The 22071-nt window shown below is 32.2% G+C and overlaps 2 protein-coding genes across 2 annotated transcripts; both read right to left on the reverse strand.

Annotated features, from left to right (window-relative positions):
- Positions 1 to 2178: 2178 nt before the first annotated feature.
- On the reverse strand, positions 2179 to 11770 carry LOC141450307 (uncharacterized). Its single transcript, XM_074120612.1, has 8 exons — positions 11306 to 11770; positions 9671 to 9812; positions 8601 to 8716; positions 8330 to 8505; positions 7263 to 7465; positions 6868 to 7154; positions 6031 to 6286; positions 2179 to 5666 (listed from the first exon to the last, which is right to left on the reverse strand). The coding sequence occupies exons 1-8, from the start codon at positions 11404 to 11406 to the stop codon at positions 5274 to 5276; spliced, it is 1674 nt and encodes a 557-aa protein (XP_073976713.1). The 5' UTR covers positions 11407 to 11770; the 3' UTR covers positions 2179 to 5273.
- A 256-nt stretch (positions 11771 to 12026) lies between these two features.
- On the reverse strand, positions 12027 to 14449 carry ND-ASHI (NADH:ubiquinone oxidoreductase subunit ASHI). The gene is made up of 2 exons (XM_074120623.1): positions 14078 to 14449; positions 12027 to 13060 (listed from the first exon to the last, which is right to left on the reverse strand). The coding sequence occupies exons 1-2, from the start codon at positions 14407 to 14409 to the stop codon at positions 12874 to 12876; spliced, it is 519 nt and encodes a 172-aa protein (XP_073976724.1). The 5' UTR covers positions 14410 to 14449; the 3' UTR covers positions 12027 to 12873.
- Positions 14450 to 22071: the final 7622 nt, after the last annotated feature.

Consider the following 22071-nt stretch of genomic DNA (forward strand, 5'->3'; position numbering starts at 1 on the left):
TGGGTTCACAAACCGATCATGAATAAGATAAATCAATTTAGAATTACTAGAAATTATAAATAACACTGATGCAAAGCTGTGAATAACAGTCTAAACAGTAACAGCCTCGTTGCACAGTGCACACTAGTCCTAATTTCTTTCTTTCAGAACATTTCGATCTGATCGGTTATTTTCATCTCAGTAACATTTTTATGTATTTTACAAAATACACGTATTTATAAAAAGATACATTACATAATTATTTTTATCTTTAATTCATTTATGTAAACTACTTTCCATTCAGTAATAAAATAAAAGTCTAATTTTAATACTGCTGTCTTTGTACAGCACTTCAGAATACATGAATTTCTGCTGCACAAAAATAGCAGTATTAAAGTAAAAATTGTATTCCCTTGACTAAGAGCAAGATTTTTCAATAATGTTGGTACGAATCAAATACATTAGTAAGTTGATAACAAATAAATTCAAAAGGCATCAAAATCTAATCGCCTTTTCAGTGCTGCTGGCTCCAGGTTTTCTATATGGACAATGAGCAGTAGATCATGAGAACATCAAAGAGCGGAACACCGTGGCTCAATCACTATCCAAGCTCTTAGGTAGTATCCAAGTTAACCTAATCCCTTCTCACTCCAAAATCTTTATAAGTAAATTTTCCAAAAAAAATTACAAAACGAAAACTTCCTAATACATCTCGATGTCCTACCTCCACCAGAGCGCCAGAAAATTGATCCTAGGAGCAGGCTAACAGAGACAGTACGAGGACTTCTTCAAAAGCTGCGATTGAGTAATCCTTAATCTCTCATCTCTCCATCTTACTGAGAAGTTGGCAATACAGGATAGCATCCTAAAAACATCAGATGTTTGAGGGGAGGCGAAAGAGATACGTCGGTAAGTACAAGATATCCCAGGCTGATGCACTTCTCTGCTCAGTTCTTATCTAACCCAATAAAAAGCATTATGCAACCCGTGCGATGGATGGATGACACAGAGTGACGGATGAAAATAAAGCCTCCGAAGAATCGGGCGAGCCTCAAAGTATGGAGCCTCTCCCAGTTTACATGAAGACATTTCGCCTCCCAGAAAACCATTCTGCAAATTCTGGATAGTAAAGGAATTAGAGTGTGGTCATCCCGAATTGCCTATTAAGGGGATATGTCCTCTCTGGGAGAATGGAGGGAGGAGAGGTACGCCATATTATCCTAATCTGCGGGTGTCTCGATCTTAGCGGTTCTTAGTTGGAGGGTTCAATATCAATACCCATTTAGAAAACTTTCAACTTTTTATTTTGGAGCCGATATTGGAATAAAAAGGAAAGGCTTTGCGAGGACGGGTGCCTGGGAACAGGAAGAAAATACCTGATATACCTAATAATCCTGAAGAGCATTTGATTAGAACATCTAAGGACATCATGGGGGTAAGGCAAATGTGAAGTGCCCCCGCTTCCTAAGAGCTTGGATAGTAAGCAAATTTTTTAGGGGTATAAAACCCTACTTAGAATGTACTTGGTAATGTTTTCTTCAGAGTCTTTAAGGAGAGTAATGGAAGAGGAGTAGGCCGCAGGGAGAAGTATCCCACGCTTCCATCCCCTACTTCTCCTCGAACTTTCCTAGAGTGTCTAACTGAGCAAATGAGTTGTTACATCACTGAGGAAGCTGCATTACTGGCGTCAGCGAGATCACAATAGAACTAAACAAAAGATAAGCTAAAATGATATTACAGAAAATCGCACAAACGGATACACTTTAGGAAATCCGCACTTCTGATATCAATTATTTCTACAAACACAGAATTTTAGCAGTCCTCGATAATATTGTACAGATAAAGGTACGTTCATGACATTATCTGGGGCAGCTACTTCCGTACTTGTGTTACGCTGAACATGCAAACATCAATTTTTTAAAAACTTATTCTTTCACAGAGAACATTAAAGAAATATTTTTTGCAATAATATATCGAAATTTACATAACTAAAATAAAATATTTTTAATGTAAAACGGTAATACACAAAAATTTAAATGAAAATCACCAATTCAGACCAAACGATCTTAAGAAAATACGAAATAATATGAATAACGATACTGAAATGAATTAGTCTCTTGCAGGGCGTACAATACGCATCTCCATTACAAACAAATGAAGTTCATGAAAAATTGGTAAAAATTAAATAAACATAAAAAATAAATGGATATATGTATATTTTCTCCTTATACATTCCTTTTTCTCACTCTTTATTTTCTTAAGAAAGCTAAACTCTTTTCAATTATGCCAACAACAAACAAAATATTCAATATCTCAAAAAAAAAAAATAAAAATCAAATTAATATATATATATTTTTTTTTATTTTAACAAATAACCAGAAGTAAATTATCTAAACATTTTCAACAAAAACTTGCCAATTACTGACTAGTTTACAAAACTAAATTCAACAATTATTATTATATAACTACAAAAATTAATAAATTTATTTATTTTTAATCACATTATTTTTTTTTTCTTTTCATAAATTATTTTGATATCTAAATAACTAATTTAATTATTTATTTGTTCTAATAAATTTGTATTTCTTCACTTTTAAAAGGCATATTATTATTTTTTGATTTATTTTAATTTATTTTTTTTTTTAATCTTTTAAATTTATATATAATATTTGTTGTATAAGCTCTTAACTCAATAAAGCATGGTTATCATCACTAAATTAAAGGAACTATTCATTTTTAATTTTGTTAATTCCAAACTAAGCTATATATATTTTTCTTTCTTTAAATTTTACTTCTAGAAAATGTATAACTTTTCCAAAAGTATTTTATATATTAATGTTTATACAACTATTTGATTATATCACTAGTTAGGTAACTAACGTAATTTCGGTAGTTTCTTCTTTTTTGTTTTTTATTTTAGAATGATAAACTTTATATTTTTTCATAAGAACAGAAAATTGGTAAACTGTATCCTTATGAAATATTAACAAAAAATACATAATCAAACAGATTAAATAAAATTTTACCAAACAGGTACAGTATAGTGTTTTATAATGTTCTCCAGAGTTACAAAACATTCGCTTAAAAATATCTGGTGTGAAATACTCACACGACTTTCTGTTACTATAGTTATTAAAATATATATAGGGGAGAGGAATACAGTTGCAAGTTTCAAAGATTTATGAATGACTCACAACACGGCAAATAATAAGAGTTCCTAACTTCTTTCCGTGGACTTAAATCAAACAAAACAAGCTCTTTAATTTCCAAAACTATGTAAAAAAATTATTCCAGTACAATTTTTCAAGAAAAATTATTACATTCATTTATGCAATAATCATTCCAAGTTTAAACGAAGTGCAGCGCTTTAGAGAAATTTCAAAAGATTTCATGAAACAATTCTTAAAATCGCATTTCTTAAAATACCAATTTTACTCAAAATTAGAATTCTAGCAAAGTTTTTAATATTCATCGATATTATGTAAACGACTAAGTAATAAATTATTTTGAATGGATACTTGAGAGCATAAGTTATCAGATCCCAAGAACACCCAAAAATTAATTTGATAATTAACTAATTTAAAAACTAATTTACCCAGTTTCAACTATTTAATAAAAGAAACTGACATTATAAGTGAAAAAGTTGAATACGAAGCATAAGAAGCTTCGGAACTAGTTTTGAAAAACTGCGAACAAACTAAACATCACATCAGTAAAGTCGACACTAAATCGATTTCGTCTAAAAACCAAGCGACAACTGCGCCAAAAAGGAAATATTTGCTAGCAACAATTCAACGAATTTTAGTTTCTGATCGAATTTAATGAGCCTCAAAAGTTCAAAATTATATTTGATACAAAAGCAATATTCTCTAGGAGAAAGAGGAAGTGACATAAATCATTTTTATGAAACTTACAATACCGGATGTAGTGCTTTTTTATAATCTAGTTCGTTTTATTTTAGACATTTTAGAGAAGTGGAATCAAGTGTAATATTATTCACCACCGCAATTTTATGAGCTCTTTCAACCACTTCCCTTCATCTCTCTCTATCTCCTATTTTCTGTACAAATTAGTTTTAATGTAATTCCGTACTTTTATCTTTTAATTTGACATTTCAATCTCTAAGGTTGTAAGCCATTTAATTAAACAGATACTTTACTCAAATATACTTTACCCTCTTAGTCTCGAGTTTTCAATTAAATATGTTAATCTACAGATTCAGGCACAGTAAACAAAGTTCTTTGTTTGTGTTATGATGGCCAATGAAATAAGAACTAGAGGCAAACAAAAAAAAATTCATCAGTATTAAATTTATATTAACTCCGTTCTCCCCTTATAACACTTTCTCGAAACTCCGAAAATCACTGTGAATCACACTATAATGTTTCATTTTAACAAAATAAAAATAAAAAAAATTATAGAAGGGATACAATGCTGAACACAGCCTTTCAATAATGTTTTACTATCTCTCTTTCTTTTAAAAGCTGATTGTGAGAAACTGTGACGAGATAAACCCGTTAAAATTTCGTTTTAAAAATTTCATTTTCAATTTTTATAATAATTTATACATTGATTTTTTTTATTTTCACTAACACTCAGCTGCCACAGCTCTCTAGTTATTCTGCACACCTTCCACAGTTAATGGTCATTAATTTTTTTTATTATATTTTAATTAATAAGGTTATTATTTTCTTAATGAAATAAAACTATTTACAGTAAAAATATTTTAAAAAACAATCCAAAAAGAGTTGGAAATGCCACAAGATAAATGAAATCCAATTCAAAACAAAAATATACATGAAGACATGACATCAAAGAATGCTATAACGAGAGATATGTTTAAAAATACTAAAACCAAAATATTCCTGAAGCATTAATTTTTAATAATTAAAACAGAAATTCTTACTGTGACAAAATTATAACATTATTGTTGCCATCTTCACAGCTTTTTCCAAATTTCATCACCATTTCTTTTAATAAATGTGCACTTATTTCTCTGAGAAGCACCTAACTTACTTAATAATAATTTCTTAGGCCTAATACATCGAACTTTTAATAATCACCGGTTTAAATTATTTATTTACTGTATTTTTTTTTTCTTTTAATCTATTATTGGCAAGTTTTACCAACCCTGCTTACTTTTTGAATAGTTACATCCAAATGAACAATTTGATTTACCCGATAATTACAGTCTTTACACTTTTCTTTGTAACAGTCTCATTATTTAAACTATTGTATACATCTTTTTATTTAATTATTTAGATAAAACTTGTTAAAAGTGGTCGTATAACATCTTAAGATTGTGAATTCATTTTTGGTTTAGATAGATCTTCTGGTTCAGTAGGATCAGCTATTTCCATACAAACAGGAATACTGGTAATTGCGGGTTCCTGTTGAAGCATTAGTGGTGGAGTTATTAGTGATATTGGATGCGTGAGCGAAGGAGAAGGTAACTGGGTTGGAACTATCGGTACCATTGTAGGTGGAGAGTGTTGGACTGGTGATATACATTTGGCTGTGTGACCTCGTAAGCCTCTTCGTGTACCAAAAACACGGCCACAATTTGGGCATATGAGCGGGCCAATGGTAGTGCTTGCAGACGATGGTGAACTTTCACCGCTTCGGCCCAGATGGGTTTTCAGATGGGTCATTAGATACGCTTTACATTTGAAACTCTTCTGACAGGTCTGAAATAACAATGTATTCTTAAAATATAATTCATAGAGTTAAACTCTTAAAAATAAAAGATAGGATTAAAAAGAACTGTAGTTGAAAGGTTTCATTATCTTTATTGGTTTCAGGACTTATTTATTTAATGAAAAATTAGCTTCAAATGTTGTGACAGATAAAAATAAAACAATAAATTAGGTGAAGAAGAAGTTGATTCTTTTGAACTAGAAGATATTTCAGCTAAATTTTAAGGGTTGGACAGTGGCTGAAACGCCATTGAGTGACTGGAGGCTCTACCAAAAATGTTAATGCTCCTTACCTTCAGGCACTATTCTATCACGTATATAATAAATATATGATATAAATAATTAAATCACTAACCTCACATTGTACATGAGAATCAGTATGTTCCGCTGAATGCACATCCAATTTTGATTTCCTATTAAAGGCTAAACCACACACTACACAGACATAGTCTCTGCGGCCGGTATGTAAAGTGGTGTGAACATCTAGGATAGATTTGCGAGCAAACGCACGGCCACAGTAGTTGCACTCATAAGGTCGTTCCCCAGTATGTGTTCTCTCGTGTACTCGTACATCGTAGTCCGAAGGAAACGTGCGACCACAAAAAGAACATCTAAGTAATGGAAATACATGTATTCTTTTTTTAACAATATATTTTATTATCAACGAAACTCTGCCTAGTAGTTTTCTTATGAATATCTATTGAAAGGGTGTACAGTTTTGGATTTATTTTGCACTCTAGCATTTACTGAAACTGAATTGACAATTCTTAAAAAAAGAAAACTAAAATTAAACATGACCTTCGTTTTGTTTGATTTTTTTTTGGTATTGATTCTCGCCACCAACATTTATTTATATCTGTGCACATGAGAATGAATAGTACAATTTTTGCACAACTTATTTTGGGAGCCAAGTACCTCCTACTTATTCTATTTATTCTATTGAAATCTTTCACTACATAACAACCTTTCCTTAGTCCCCTGAGGAACCCAATAAGCGACACACATTCCTCAACAGTACAATTTGTCAAAAGTGAAGCTTTGTAATACTGTTGCCAATTGCTTTTATAAAAAAATTCGAAGTCTGAAGCAAAATTTAAGACCGAACTCCTTTTATTACAGAAAGAGAAAGTCGTTTGAGTCTTCCCACCAGATTTTATTAACATTATTATTTTTTTATAATTGAGTTTCTAACCTTGCTGGCCTAGCCCTATGTGCTCTTCGATTGTGTTTACGCCAAGCAGAGACTGATTCAAATGAAGCAGAGCAAGAAGGACAGGCGACTGGAACTGGGTGTGCAGCTAAATGATCTCTTAGGGCAGATCTAGACTGAGCATGATGACCACAAGCGGAACAAACTAGACCCCGCTTAGCTGGACTCATAGTACTTGCGCCGTTTCCAGCATTGTTACCACCGGTGTTTGCTTCAGAACAGGTATGTGCAGCCAATTTTTCTGGAGTGGTGAACCTCTTGCGACAAGTCTAAAAATAAGTAAATAAATCAATTGAAAAAGTATTTATAATAAGGCACTTTAGTCAAAGCAAATCAGCCTCTTGAGAGAGCAAGTTTATAAAAGAATAACAAAATACCTGACACTGATGAGGCCTCTGTTGGTCTATATGTTGGTCCATATGAGTTCTGAGTCGCGCTCTATCTATAAAAGTCCGATTGCAAATTCGACAAAGGAAGACATCATCCGGACCTGCTGAATGAAGTCGAGAAACGTGATCCTTGAGATGTGCATTTTGTGAGAAAGACTGGCCGCACTCAGTGCAAGCAAACGGGCGTTCTCCTATGTAAACACAAAGTTAATACATTTAAATTACTACATTGTGACCCCAATATGTAGCGATTTTTTTTTAGCCGATACAAATTTTCGGTCATATTGTCCTGGACTTTATGAATAGACTACAATGCAATGTGAGCTACCATACAGCATTCACGGCATGTTTTTAACAGTGAGTACTAACGGACAGTCAGACATCAGTATGCGTGCATCGATCACGCAATTATTGACCCAACCAGGTGCCTACTAGGGTTTCCTCCCTTGCATAGTTACAGTTCAGGGGAAAAAAAGTGAGGATGGTATTTTGGTTTGCATCTTACCTGAAAGTCGCTACGTTTCAAAAGAAAACATTCACCTATTTAAAACGTTAATCTGCCCGGAACTTGCGTCTGGGTCAAAAACCATGGAATTTCTCCAAAGAAGAAGAAAATAAGATAAGAGATTGAGAGAAAAATCCTGCACAGTGGTTAGCATCCTGGGCAACTGAAAGAACGAGATTCTAGGTTAAACTACTATTTGTCTAGCTGCTAATTATTAAAGCTGAGTTCTTGTGTTATCAGAATTAAAATTGTTTGGGGACACCTATAAAAGCTCGATGTTTGCACTCAAAAATTATGATACACCACAATGAATGCAAAGTGTGCTGGCGCCAGAAGAAGTTACCAAAAGTGGAATAAACCAAGAGCACTTCTATGGAGTCCCCCTTTCAGGACTTGAATATTATACTACTAGGGATGGCCTTTACTACTTCAAGCAAATTTATGAACTATAAATACAAGTCCTTCAAATTTATGAAACATAAAAAAGGATTTCTAATCCATTTTTTGATATAAGCATAAATTTCTCAAAATCATTTATCAATATTCTCACCTGTATGAATCCTAAGATGTACCATAAGGGAAGTTCTAGAGGAAAGTTGTTTATTGCAGATATTACAAAGAGCTGGAGCATTTCTTACCACTTTAGATCCTGTAATTACACCTGTGCCACATTCAGACTTCATATGATAGGTCAAGGTAGATTTATAACGAAATAGGGCGGAACATCTACAATATTAAAGCTGTTATACAAATTTTTGTTTGTATGTTAATTTAATTTAAAATCAATAAATATAAACAATATCAATCTATTTTACACTTACTGGTTACATTTGAATTTACATGCAGATTTTATTGATCCCTTCGAGGATTTTTTTTGTCTACGTCGACTTACACTAGTTTCTGCCAAAAAGTGAGCCACCTTATACTCGAGTTCGTCCTGAAAAAAAAACTTTTTGTAAACCAATAAATTGTGTACCAACGAATGACAAAAAGTGATGAACAGATTGTAAGCAACTTTTACTGAAAGTGATAAACCATTAGGTATTTTTACTTTCTCTACTTTTGAATAGTTCCAAGTTGAATCGAGTATTGAATAATGCCAAACTTGTAAAAGTGTGAACTTTATACAGGATTTCGTATGATTTCAGATTCCTTGTGTATGAAATTTTGATTTTTACAAACTGATAAGTACATTTGGTACGCATTAAGAGTGAAATCAGAACTATAAAATGGAAATTCTCAGAAACTTTAATTTGATATTTGTCTTAGATGATATGCAATAAGAATAGGAGGTCAATTAAGAAGTTTTTTGTCACTTAAATCGACACTTTAATCTATTTGAGATTTTTCGTAAGTGGCTTCAACTACTTCTTAGAATTTTTGTTCACACATTCTATACAAATAGAACTTTCAGTTTTATTTGAATGATTTCATCCATTTTATTTAAATCCAGATCTTGGAAGTTACTCAGAAAAATTAGAGTACAGTATTCTTTTCCTGGGGCGGTAAGAGAAGATGTATTCTCCATCAACTTTTTTTATCATCTCTATCAACAAGGAACTCTTTCTGTGAAACATGTATGTGTTTGATTTTTAGGGTAATTTTTTACCCTAAAGTTGCGACGTTTACCCATAATATTTTTACCCAACGTTAAGTGATAGACGAAAGTTTTTTTCAATGGTTTTTATAGAAATAACAGAATATACTAATAGAAAGTACTGGACATTTTAAGAAAATATTTAACAGATTTAAGTTTAGCTAATTAGAAAATAATTACACATTTTAGGATTATTACTTTAAATTTAAGACTCCGCGACATTTGAATCACGTTCAAATAAATGAACATTTGAATATATGTTTGAAATATTTTCAATATAAAAACGAAAATTACCTCTTCCTCGCTTTCATCGACTTCATTGTCAGTATTTTCTTCTTTTTTAATATCATCCCCATTAATAATACCATTTTCTAATCCATTCTCAACCATTTCTGTTTTAATTTTTGTACGAAGTTGATCTAATGTTACCCCACATCTGCAAATATAATTACATAATCAAATATATTCAAGAAATTTTGTTTTTTGTTTAAATTACTTAAGTATTTTTCTTAGTTGTACATTGGTCGCTAAGAAGAGTTAAACAACTGGCAGTCAGCGTTTCCTATTTCCTACTTAATGAACTCATGTCAAATCATCTTCATGACAGAGGATAAATTAGAATTTAAATAAATTATCACGATATGAATTACTTTGTATATATTAGCTTAATGTAAGAAACTTAAATTTTAAAATATATCAAATTTGTCATTATCGTACTCTTTAATTATTACACCATAGAAATTGTGAGAATAATCTCTACACAAATAATTTTTATGTTAATGAAAATCAATGACATATGACAATGAACATATAATGTTGGAATTTCAATGCCTATTTTGAATTGGAGCCAACGACCCAATTAATCACTGAAATCATTATCGTAATTCATGTTGGAATGATTGTTAAAAAGGATATCTCTTTGATCAGTGGAGCACAATTTTTCGCAATGTTATCTTTAAAAAATATATTAAATAAAACTGTAAAATAAAACACAAATTTTAGTTACTTAATCAATGTATTTAGCAATTATATTTAGTATATACATATATATATATATAAAGAGAAACACTTCAATTAGTGTTGAACTTTTTCATTCATTTGAAATTACAAAAACACAATAAAAAATTTAAAATATACTGAACAGTTAAAAACCTAGCATATCCAATATAAAGACATCTTATTAAGGAAAATATGAACGATGGAAAGCCCACTTATAATTTAGACCCATCTGAATGTCACAATTTAACCAGAGTGAGTTTTATTCAAGTAGCGTATTCTCATTACCATCGCTTTTAAAATCTAGTAATTAGTAAAACTGCTGTTGGAAAATATAGTTAATACTACGTTTAATTAGAAGGGCATCTCACTAGAAGATCAAATAAAGAAATGCAACTAAGCAATCGGGAGGTTATACTTCGACTTCAAAATTTTTACGAAGTAATCACAAAAAAGAGACTAATATTTTGGTTTATGCAATTAGTCCCGAGTGACCACCTTCTCAGACCTAATCAGTATCATAAAGAAAATATGCGATTACTGCTCGTTTATACAAATATCAAAGTTCTGTATTATATTTGAGAATTACTCTTTTATTATTTTACTTCAATAAAGCTTCTTGCCCCGAGAGGTGATTATCTTAAAATAAAAGTTTCAGTTCTGTCCTTTAAAAAAATATGATATAATTTTCGAATAAGACAAATTAATTAGAATGGAAAGAACCCATCAATTTTCAATACAAAATTGTATTACTAGTCCAAATCCACTTTAAATGTAATATTATAAAAAAAAAAAAAAAAAAAACAAGCTGAAGGATATTCAGCTCGAGTGTTTCATTACTGATGAGACATTGATGAACATTTCAAAGGTTATATAATCAGTAATGAGAGTTCGTTGAGTAAGAGCTATTCTAGAGTATCCAATCTATATTACCTGGGCACATCAGCATCATCTTCATCAATTTCGCTAAACCCATCACAAGATATGTCCCCCGGCGGTTCCACTTTGACCGGCAAGCAGACGTTAGGGTCCATTTCATTAATAAAATTTTTAATAATAATTTAAACAAAAACGTTGGAATAAAATTATAAAAAAGGAAAGGGTTTAATAAAGCAAATGGGTTTTAACCCACGGAAATTGATCAAATCACCGATCACATGCTGCAGTGTCTGCCCTTCATCATGGTACCTATCATGGCTGATGGTTAAGTTGACATTCAAGATACTCCTGTCGTCTCCCGTCGGGATAGAACCGCAGGGGGAATATTTTTAGCTTTATATTATAAGCCGGTTTCCGGCGACACGGGGATCCGGACCTTTCGGTCGTCGTCTACCGGTTAGCGAAGAGTTAACCTATACTGCCGTCTTATCACGTCTTGATCACTATCAGTTAATTATTCAGTGTTGCCACAAACAGGAATAAATGTCCCGTGCAAGCCAATATTTTTCTCTTCAACATAATCAGAAAGATTGGTTTTCTGTTTTTCTGGAAGGGCGAAGCCTTTACTACACAGCATAAAATCCTGAATAAAATATATTCTTGCCTTTTATTAAATGAAATTGATTGATAATTCTGCTGAATTAAAAAAGACCTTTTTTCTTATTTTATGTAAAATAAAAATAACGATTTCAGGATAATAAAGGAAATAAAATAATAAAGTTTTAAAATTTTATTCATTCTTATTCAATTGAAACCACTGAACTACTTATTGTAAATTTACTTCATAAATCAACAATATTTTGTAACACTAACTCCCAAAAAACTTGAAAGACGTTCCACTTAAGGTACTGCTTCAACAGCAACATGTTTAAAAGTCTCTCCGACATATATATGACTATACAGAGCAAAAAAAGCAGGTAATATTTTCTAAAAGTTTGGTTCCCTATTGTTGTTTCGGGGCAAAAACGAAACTCAGCTTAAACGAAGAAAATAAATAGATGCGTTCTGAACACTATAATCCAGATGGTTTTAAACATCACTATGAGAGCTTTAAAAAAACTTACATCAATTCCTAACTATTCCGGAGAACATTGCCTCTAGCAATTACAAGGTTTTGTTCTCACAAAGCTCTCTCCCAATTCCAATTCGCAAACTACTTCATCTCTTTTCCGTTTCTTGATCCGTTTACATTTTCAAATTTTATAAAGATCGATTCACTAATGTTTTGAGGAAAATTCGCATTTGACCGATAAAACTACAGTGAAACCACTATTTATAAATTTCACTATTTTGTGCAAACATTTAATGTACCTACGGATTGAGAAATATACAATCTACAATTTATTTATAAATTTGTTAAACTTCGATTTGCAAAATATATATTTTTAGCAAATATCAAATGATTTGGTGGCAGCAAATGATTAAACTTTCAGTTTAAAATATTGTACAAAAATTACCAAATGCCTTACAAAGTCTTTCAAACAGTGCTGATAAAAACGTACAGAAGATCGTGTAGGGTAAATGGGATCGCCTTAACTTTAACTATACATACATATAATGTTTCATTCTTGAACATTAGATTTGTAAGTGTAGTGTTTTACACCAGGAGCTGGCATGTGTTGAGGCATCATTGGTAAAAATGCAGTATATTCGCCTACGTATATTAAGCCTAAGAAGGAGCCTGCTACTAATAAGAACACGGTTAACATCTTAGGTAGTGACAGTACGTTTCTGTAGTTAACATCATATCTGAAACAGAGTAATTGATTTTTGAAGATTTAAAATTTAATACATTACTTTCTAAAAGAATATATGCTAAGATGTTATAAACTAACAACCCCAAATTTCTAGGTTTTTTTTAAAGAGTCTCTTTTCCATACATACCTTTCAATTACTTAAGTAAAAATATATTTTTGATTAAACAATTGAATTTTCGATTTTACCCTTGCAAAGAGATTCTGATTTACTATGTATTCTAAATAACCTCTTTCCATTAAATTGGGAAATAATGTGTATTCTATATTATCAGTACAGCTTTCATCCAACAAACATATCGAACGCACGACTTCATATGTTGTATACCGAGCTACTTCTATAAATTCTAAAATAATTACTATTTGAAATAAAAGTTACCATCAGCAACTAAAAAATTCATAAGTCCAAAATAAAAAATAATGTTACTCAATGATTAATCAAAATAAAAAATGTTAGTTAATAAGTGAAAAAAAAATACAAAAATTTATTTTTTAAATGAAAGATACTAACATTGTCGATAACGTAAACGCAAAGTCAATCAAATGACTTAATTTTAAAAGAATGTTACTTGACTGAATGTAAGTTTAATTTTGAAACTTTGAATCCATACGATACAATTTTTCATTTCTTTAACGTTCCATAAAATGAGTCACCTAGATGGCGTAACAATATAGCAAAAGTATATTGCTAATGTAATGACATAACCCACATCAAGAATATCTATTAAGATATTTTGTAAAAATTAAAAGATGACTGATTAATTTAGATAAAGTTTTATGCATTACATATTTGGAGCAAACAGGAAAAGGTTGAAAAATTTTATAACCACATATTTATAATATTGTGAAGTGAAGTACACAATCATACGGTTATCCATAGTATTATGATTTTATTTATTGGGACAGTAGATTTTTACTTTAAATAATTTAAGACAAAGAAATTATATCCCATATTTTCCAAACATTATACTAAGGCTAATTGAAATTCGATAAAACTGTTATAGAAAGTTACCTATCTTGTCCGTATAAATTGAAATCTTCATGCAATGCTTCATTAAAATTTCTTCGATATTCAGGATAATCCCATGGATAGAACGGATCTCTTGATTCTACAGAATACGGCTTAAAGCCAGGATAATCACCAGAACCATGGCCATCATCGGGAACAGGTTCATATTCTTGTGGTAGTAGGCCGTATTTTTTGGCAGCTGCTAATTTCTCTTCTTCAGTCGTTGGATATTTTCCAGGTTTCCAATCCTTATTCCAATGTGCTAGAATGGATGGTGTAGCTGAAAAAGATCTTTTACTGAGATGGTAAATTAATCTAGTGTTCAAAATACTCATTTTTCAGTGCTGATTAGCAGGTAATCTTTCTCGATTAAAATGAGCTATTACATAACCGTTGAACATATGATGGTGAACATCTGAACATATGAACTAACATATGAAATTTACCAAATGAACCAATACCCCAAATAAACCGGGCGTTTCAGTTTTTTAAAGAATATACAATATACAAGGAATATACAACTATGATATTAGTTAGTTTCTAGCTTCAATACTTTTGTCACTTCTGATAAAGTTTTGGTCAAAACGTTACTGTTGCTGTTTTTAATTAGGGTCCATTAATTTTTTTTTTTTTTTAGCGAAAGAGAAAAGAATTTAGGAAAGGGTTTAGCTTAGTTGATAGCGGGTGGAATAGAAAGCCAGAGGCCCCTTGGGGTTTAAGGTACGCTACGCTTAGACTATTCTCTTTCTCGCAGCCTCTTCAGCTCACTGTCCCATAATGAAAGACGTTAACTATAGTTGTAGAACACTGTCGGGGGCAAGCAGTGATCTACCGAAGACTTTACGTGCCAATTAACTTAGGTATAGACTTGTTTTTAATTTTAAAAAATAAGAATAATAATAAGATAGTAAGATTTGCATTTCTAATTTTTAGATTTTCGGTGCAAGGAAGTTTTTTGTTTAAGGAACCCTGAATACTGCAGAGCGGTATTACAATTTATGTGGTTGTTCGTCGAATACCATTTTATATGATATATTTTAATCGTTGATATTACTGTACGTCTAGCATGCACGTTTTAATTGTTTCTGAACAGTGTCGGGAACTTTTTTCTTCTTCGCCGACCTTGCAGTTTCCACAGCCATTCGATCTCTCAAGTCATTCGCAGCCAAATACAACGTACCAAAGTAAAATAGTCAATAGTTCTCACTGTGACCTACTTCGACAAGGTACGTTCGACATTGATATTGTGTAATTTAGAACTTCGAGAATCGTAAGACAATATTGTAAGCCGCCAGATTTTTTCTCTATTACACTTATTCGGGAAGTAAAAACTAAAAAAATAAAAATTGAATACTATGAAATGTACGGATTGTTTAGACGACCTTACGAGAGATAATAGACGCATGCTGACATACTTTGTGTTCTGTATGAATGTAGGTGTCATCTAATGTGTGTATTTAACCTACATAGTCACACTATGGACACCATGAATCTCCTTGCACTGTTACAACACATTTATGTTGCAGTTCATGGAAAAGCTATGATACTATCTTGTTCTTAGAAGTGCTATACTGCCTGTATGTACGACTTGGATGACAATGAAATTGACAAGTCTCTTTTACTGGGTAATGAGGTCGAGAATGCATGTTGTACAGAGTCGCGAAGAATTGCGAGTGTAGGAATGTTACGATAAGATTTGTCAATAGGTCACATGTGACTCCTTAAGCCGTTTTTGGTTGCCCTTAAGGGCTTGTATAAACAGAGAATTTATTTCTGAAGATCAAAACATATGATCTACAAATATATTTGGATAAAATGTTTATTGCAAATTAACTATCGTATTATGTAATATTCCAATAGTGATTGAACATCCACTTGCACCGCTCCAGTCTTTGTTAATTACCTGCCTAAATGAATAGTCGAGAGGTTACTTAGTTTTATTCTTTGCCCATGTATTTTTGTGTCCTAATTATCTGACTTTCATGTTTCTTTAATCCTCCATAACCGTGACGTAATATCGATGAACATCCATTAGTATATTTGTGTATTTAATTATGATTGTTTATTCTAGAAATTTATTTATTTATTAAACATAAATCCGAAAATGGATGCCTTTAAGAAATATGGTCAATATTTTATTATTGGTGATGTAATCTTTTAATGTACCCGTCACTGATAACGAGGGATTTATTTATTTTCTACTCAATAAATAAACTTTATTAATTAAAATTGAAAATGCTTTTGACGAGGTTTAAAGAAAGCATTGCGTCTGTACTTGTGTTTTAAAAATAACCAATCATCCTTAGTAAGTGTAATATATCAGACGTTTCCGATATTATAGGAAATTTCCCAATTGTAGTATGCGTTTTCTTAATTGCAATGAGACGTAATGTCTATTAACGGTAGATATGAAATAACCTATGAGATATTAATTTTATTAGTTTTTGACGAATTTTTGATTTCATACAGTGGTCAAAATTCATTTCAAAATTTACTCTTCAAAATACAATGATAAGGGCTTACAATAAGTCAGGCAGGTGACTTAAGGGCACATCGAAAAATGGTACGGTTCGAAATCCAGCGTGTTCAAGCAAAGAATTGAAAAATTAATTATAGATCTTCAATCTCTCTCTCTTTTATACATTTTCTCCGGATTATTGGAACGTAATTAATTATAGGCTATGAACTAACTAAGCTAGAAAACATATAAGTGAGGTTGCCACCGTTCTGCACGCGTTTATTACAGTAGAATTAAAATGGTAATGCAGGGCAGAACTTGGAATGATTATTAAGTACTTCACATTCAATAGGATCTTTTTTTAATTTTTATCATTTCAAAAGTCAATTAGCAATACAGAAAAAATAATGGTTCGGATCAATATTTACATTGGGGGACAGAGGGATTAAAAATGGGCTCACGATGTGGATATCACTCAAATGGAAGTAAATAATGTGTTTGCTCAAGTCTGGTTCAAAGATTCTCTTAAAACCACTATTTGCGCCCCCAATTACCTGTCACATTTATGGAAATTTTTCTAAGAAAATCGCTTTTGGGTGGGGTTCTCAATCCTAAGCCTATAAATCTATCGGTTTCATTGAACTTTGCATGCCACCTGCTTTAACAAAATTATTTACATTTTTTCTAGCGAGAATTGTATGTAGAGAATTTTTCGAGCTATAGATTGCATATTTTTAAAATTTTGTATTTCTTATATTAGGCAGTATAAATAGTCACGATTACTATGTAACTCGCCAGTGTAAACCACGTGAATAGTTCTCGGTCCTGCTCAGAGACGGCGTTGCTATTAGTTAAAGTGTCTGTTGTGATACACATATAGTAATAACTTATGCGATGGTCAAAATCGATCTGTCGAATAGTTTTCTTTAGGCAGTTTTTAAAACAGACATGAATTCGTTGAGCTGTATACAATGAAATAATTTTCCACCTTTTGATTTGATTCTTTTGGACGGAAAGTTATCCGAATCTAGAAAAGGTTAGAGGGAATGAGTGGTATTGCAAAATGTCCCACTAGTGCAGTCACCAATAACTCAGTTACGCGCTTAATTTCACTAGAAATTGCAGCAACAAGACATTGCAGTATTCTGATGCGGTTTTTGTCGGTCTTCCATTTTCAACAGTATCAAATGGGCTTCCTAATAGAATTTATCATCTTTAGAAAACTGACACATCCTTCAAATATTGCCTCAAAATTATGATAAGAAGTAGTTTTATTGTCTGATTCTAATCAAGGACTGTAACCAGTACATTATGACCTTTGATGGCATCCTAAATTTTTAGGAAACGGTTTCATAAAGTCAAATGATATCTAGGGACTGATTCTTTATTTTTAGAAGTTCAAACAAATAACTTACCTAGCCATACTTTGCATGAAAAATACCATTTTTTCACACAACATATCATTACAATGTAAAATCTTGTTACAAAAATAACGTTTTAGAGCCACTGACATTTGTAGTTCAATTTCTTTTGACAAGAGATGATTGGCAGGGGTCTCTAATTTCCAACTTGAGCCAAAATGTTTATTAGAATTATAGGGGAAAACTTGACTTCAAACCGAAACTACGATACATAAAAAACTAACCTCTACATTTACGTACCGACGTGCGCTGTACAGTCTACACTACTTACTACCGCGAAAGTTCAACGGAACAAAATGAAATATACCTAGGTTTTTACAAAATTGAATTCGTTTATTTATCGTCGGCATATAGGCATTAATATTGCGAGGTTAACATGATACATAATATATTACAGTTTTACATCAAGATTATTTATATATTCTATTGTAGGTATTTGTGTAACCAGGGATATTTCTTCTTCTTTTTTCTTTCGATCTGTTGTACTTTCGCCCTAACCACTACCACTGCAGTTTACACTATTGCAACCCAAATTACGGTGCAATTGCAATTTTGTCTCCCCACTTAGGCAGTCTTCAGTGCAGCAACACTGCAGGGCATGGCGCGCGACTCAAAACTGAAGTCAGAGTAATTCATAACCGGTTCCCAAAGGTTTCATAATTTTAAAAAACGGTTTGCGCGAACCGGTAGGATGCCATCACTGATTATGACTAATGCACGTACACAGGATGTCTGTTCACAGTGGTCAATCACTGGGGGATCAATTGTACAAAAAAGAAGTGTAGTAATAGTTTTTTGAAAAAGCATTAGGGAGATATATTACATTTTTATGTTTTTTAAACTTTTAACAACTTTTCGTATAAAATCGCCCGTAATTTCAGATGCACTGAGGCAGTGGCTAATCCGATTCGATAGACCGTTAGATTCTATGTCATAAAAACTTGTTTTCAATCTTTAGTTTTACTTTTTATCATAAGTTTATTATAGACATTGCAGAAGTGGAAATTGTTAAAAAATGTGTGCATTTAATATTAAAAAAATATCTACATTCTTCAAAATTCACAAGAACTTCTTCATTCAATGGACTTTCATTCGTGTACCCCAGATATGAAACTATCATCGTAGAACTAATTGAAAAAAATGATAGAATGTTAGGCAGCCTTTAGGAACTGGGACTCGCTGTAGAGCAGCTTCATTCCAATACTGGCAAGAAGAACCTGGCCTTATTACTCTACTTACCAGCATGAAGTTATGTAGACAAGTTTTTTTAAAGGAAAGCCTTTTAAAATACCTATTTTATCCCTTTATTTTTAGCTGTATTCCCGAACTAGGGAGAGTGGCTCTCACCTCTTGCCCTCGTTTAGACTGTAGCAAGCGTGGAGACCGTAGGAAAGAGGTTCGCCACCAGCGCTCTATGGATTGCCGCAGCGTTAGTATATAATGTGGGGTTGAATTGAAAATCCATTTTAAAACGAATTAAAAAAACGAAATATATTTTTACTAGAAAAACTTATCAAGTAAATACAAATTTAGTTCAATTTTTTTAGGTTCCAGAAATTCAAGAGATTCGCAGAGAATTTGAATTTCTATCAGCAGTACTTTCGTAAAGCGGTCGTTCGCCACACGCTGATTCTCTACAAAGTCCGTTGAAGAAATTATTAATTCTCCCCGAGAGTAACAGAAATCTGTCTTCTTCTCTTAATCCTCAACAGTAATTGGAATGATAACTAAAATAGTTACTAAATGTTACTTAGATATCTTACCAAGAATTCGTTTGTCAATTATTACATGTTTCAATTTTGAAAGATGCAAATCTCCTGAATTCGCTCACTCATTTTTCTCTACTGCTTTAGAATTATCTAGTAAAAAGTTATTATTTTTTTCATTTAATCAAATTGGATTGTTAAAGGAAGCGGGACGTTACAGTTCTCCCAAATTCCACAAACATCAGTTCCCTAGATCAGGACATTCCAGTGAAAAATAGTTGTGTACTTCTGAAACGAAGAGAAAGTAAACAAACAAAAAGGAATTGAGTATAAAATATGGAGGACTTGAAGAAAGTTACCGCAGAAGCCACTTCCGAAATTAATGGAACATTGCGGAATACTGGAAAGGGAAGGCAAGGTCTAAATCATTTATGTAATGAATAAAGAAGCTTGCCCAGGACGTTTTTTAGATCCCTTCTGAAGGCAAGAGGCGAGTGATGGCATTAGTAAGAAAGAGTTCAATTGAATTAGGTGAGCAGACCGGCAAGGTAGTACTTTCCCCAACCACTATTTTGTCTTTTCTACTTGGATCAATAGGTTTTCTGCTACTTTACGACGGCTTCCACGATTTTTTCTTTAATCTTCGTGTCCAACTATCTTCCCTTTGGGTCTGGTTTGTGCAATGAATCGGTTATGTATTGCTAGTTGTTGTTGAGTAGGCTAAAGTTAGCGAGAATGTATTAGCTCTGTAAATGATGCGATCTTTGCGAAGAGTTAAGTGAAGGATTGCGGGTTGTCGAAGGACTTAGAGTTGAAAGAATCAGGTTTTTATGGATGCTGGATGATTTGGCAAAACCTCACAGTTCGGCTCCTTATATTCCAGATAGATCTAGAGTGTTTTGTTCAGAGATGGTTAAAATTCTATCCAGCAATTGTCTCTGACGTTTGTTTCGTTCTTGTTTAAATTCTTATAAGTGGATATTTTGTGACATATTTCGCTGGAGGTCGACATTTTTGGTTTTATGGGAAATAATTAATGTGACCAACACTGCAGACTAACTCCTCTGTTAGCCACGAATCTCAGAGAATTCCTCTATTATATTTCGCATTGACCTAGATGGTTTTGGTCAGTAGGAAGGAATCCGTCCTAATAGGTAGTACTTTTAAAAGAACAGTAATATCCTTGATTTTTATGTAGTTCTTTCTGCTAGCTATGACCGGAGTTCCCGTTTCTTTTTTTATATTTCAATGAGATTTTAAAATTATAATTCCTGCAAGGTTATTTAGCCAAAAGATTACAATCGTCTTCGTTTTGTTGATACATTTTTTTTTTCTTTTCAGATTCTATTCACGCCATAGAACTTTTCATTGTTAATTATTTTCAGAGTAATTTTTCCTATTAATAATTTCCAATTGCGCTTTAAAATCACCTTGTATGGGCCAATTATATAAAAAGAACAATGAAGTCAGTAATTAAGTAATGCACCTTTTCTTTTGCTTATTTACTATACATTTAATACATTCAAGTCAGATTCTTACCCCACGTAAGCAAAAGTGTTGTTTTCTTGAAGATGTTCCATTGTGAGTATTCACTGGAATGGAGATTCTGGAATTAAGAAAAAATGTTCAGGAATTGAGGTGATCGGGATTCATTAAACTTGCCGATTATCTTCATGTAGATCTATATTTTAAAAACTCCAGTTTTGAGATACCGAGATGCAAAACTTACCTCAGTACAGCCTACGAAATTCTTGTGGGATAATGCATTCTCCTATAAAATAGAAAACATTCTTCTAAAAATTATGGGGCGAATTTAAATGTCTCTCTCTCTTCAAAATTACTTGTTATTTAAATTCAATAATTCGCCTATCGAGACAATTATGATTACAATCATAAAAGGTGTACAACTTGGGCACCAATTCCCAATCAACATATAGCCCAGTACAGCATTGTGATAAATCAAAATTATATCTAATTAATCTTTACAATAATACTATTTACAACAATATAGTTTAACTTAAATCAGCTGAAGAAGCCTTATCGATGTTTTCATAATTTGGAAGTGAAAGGAACATCCTGTTGTCGCTAACCATTTCAATAAACTGTCTAGTTTGAAATAAAAATATCTAAGAACTTAAGAATCCTGAAAAGGACCACAAAATCAAAGGGGAGGAGGAATTTAATAGCTCAGTAAATGAAACTATTAATCTAATAATTCCGTTTATTTGATAGAATTGAATTTTGATAGAATTGAATTTTTCCATTTGATAGAGATATCTCGGATTTAATTTTTTAATTAATTAGTGCGAAAATGTTTAGCGTTTGCATGTGGTTAGTTTACTTGTTGGCCATTAGAGGTTGTGATACCCAATCAGAGCGCCACAGTCGTTCTTATATAAACTGTTCACCGCG

Source organism: Rhodnius prolixus, unplaced genomic scaffold, assembly GCF_049639745.1.
Source record: "Rhodnius prolixus isolate KJV_2025 unplaced genomic scaffold, Rpr scaffold_2, whole genome shotgun sequence".
In the NCBI taxonomy this organism is placed as follows: Eukaryota; Metazoa; Arthropoda; class Insecta; order Hemiptera; family Reduviidae; genus Rhodnius; species Rhodnius prolixus.

Excerpts from the sequence above, each read along its gene's own strand:
- LOC141450307 (XM_074120612.1), bottom strand. The coding sequence starts at position 11,406 with ATGGACCCTAACGTCTGCTTGCCGGTCAAAGTGGAACCGCCGGGGGAC. Across the intron at positions 9,813-11,305 it reads GATGATGCTGATGTGCCCAG|ATGTGGGGTAACATTAGATC; the intron begins GTAATATAGATT and ends TTATATTTGCAG. Across the intron at positions 5,667-6,030 it reads ATTCTCATGTACAATGTGAG|ACCTGTCAGAAGAGTTTCAA; the intron begins GTTAGTGATTTA and ends TTGTTATTTCAG.
- ND-ASHI (XM_074120623.1), bottom strand. The coding sequence starts at position 14,409 with ATGAGTATTTTGAACACTAGATTAATTTACCATCTCAGTAAAAGATCT. Across the intron at positions 13,061-14,077 it reads AATTTATACGGACAAGATAG|ATATGATGTTAACTACAGAA; the intron begins GTAACTTTCTAT and ends ACTCTGTTTCAG.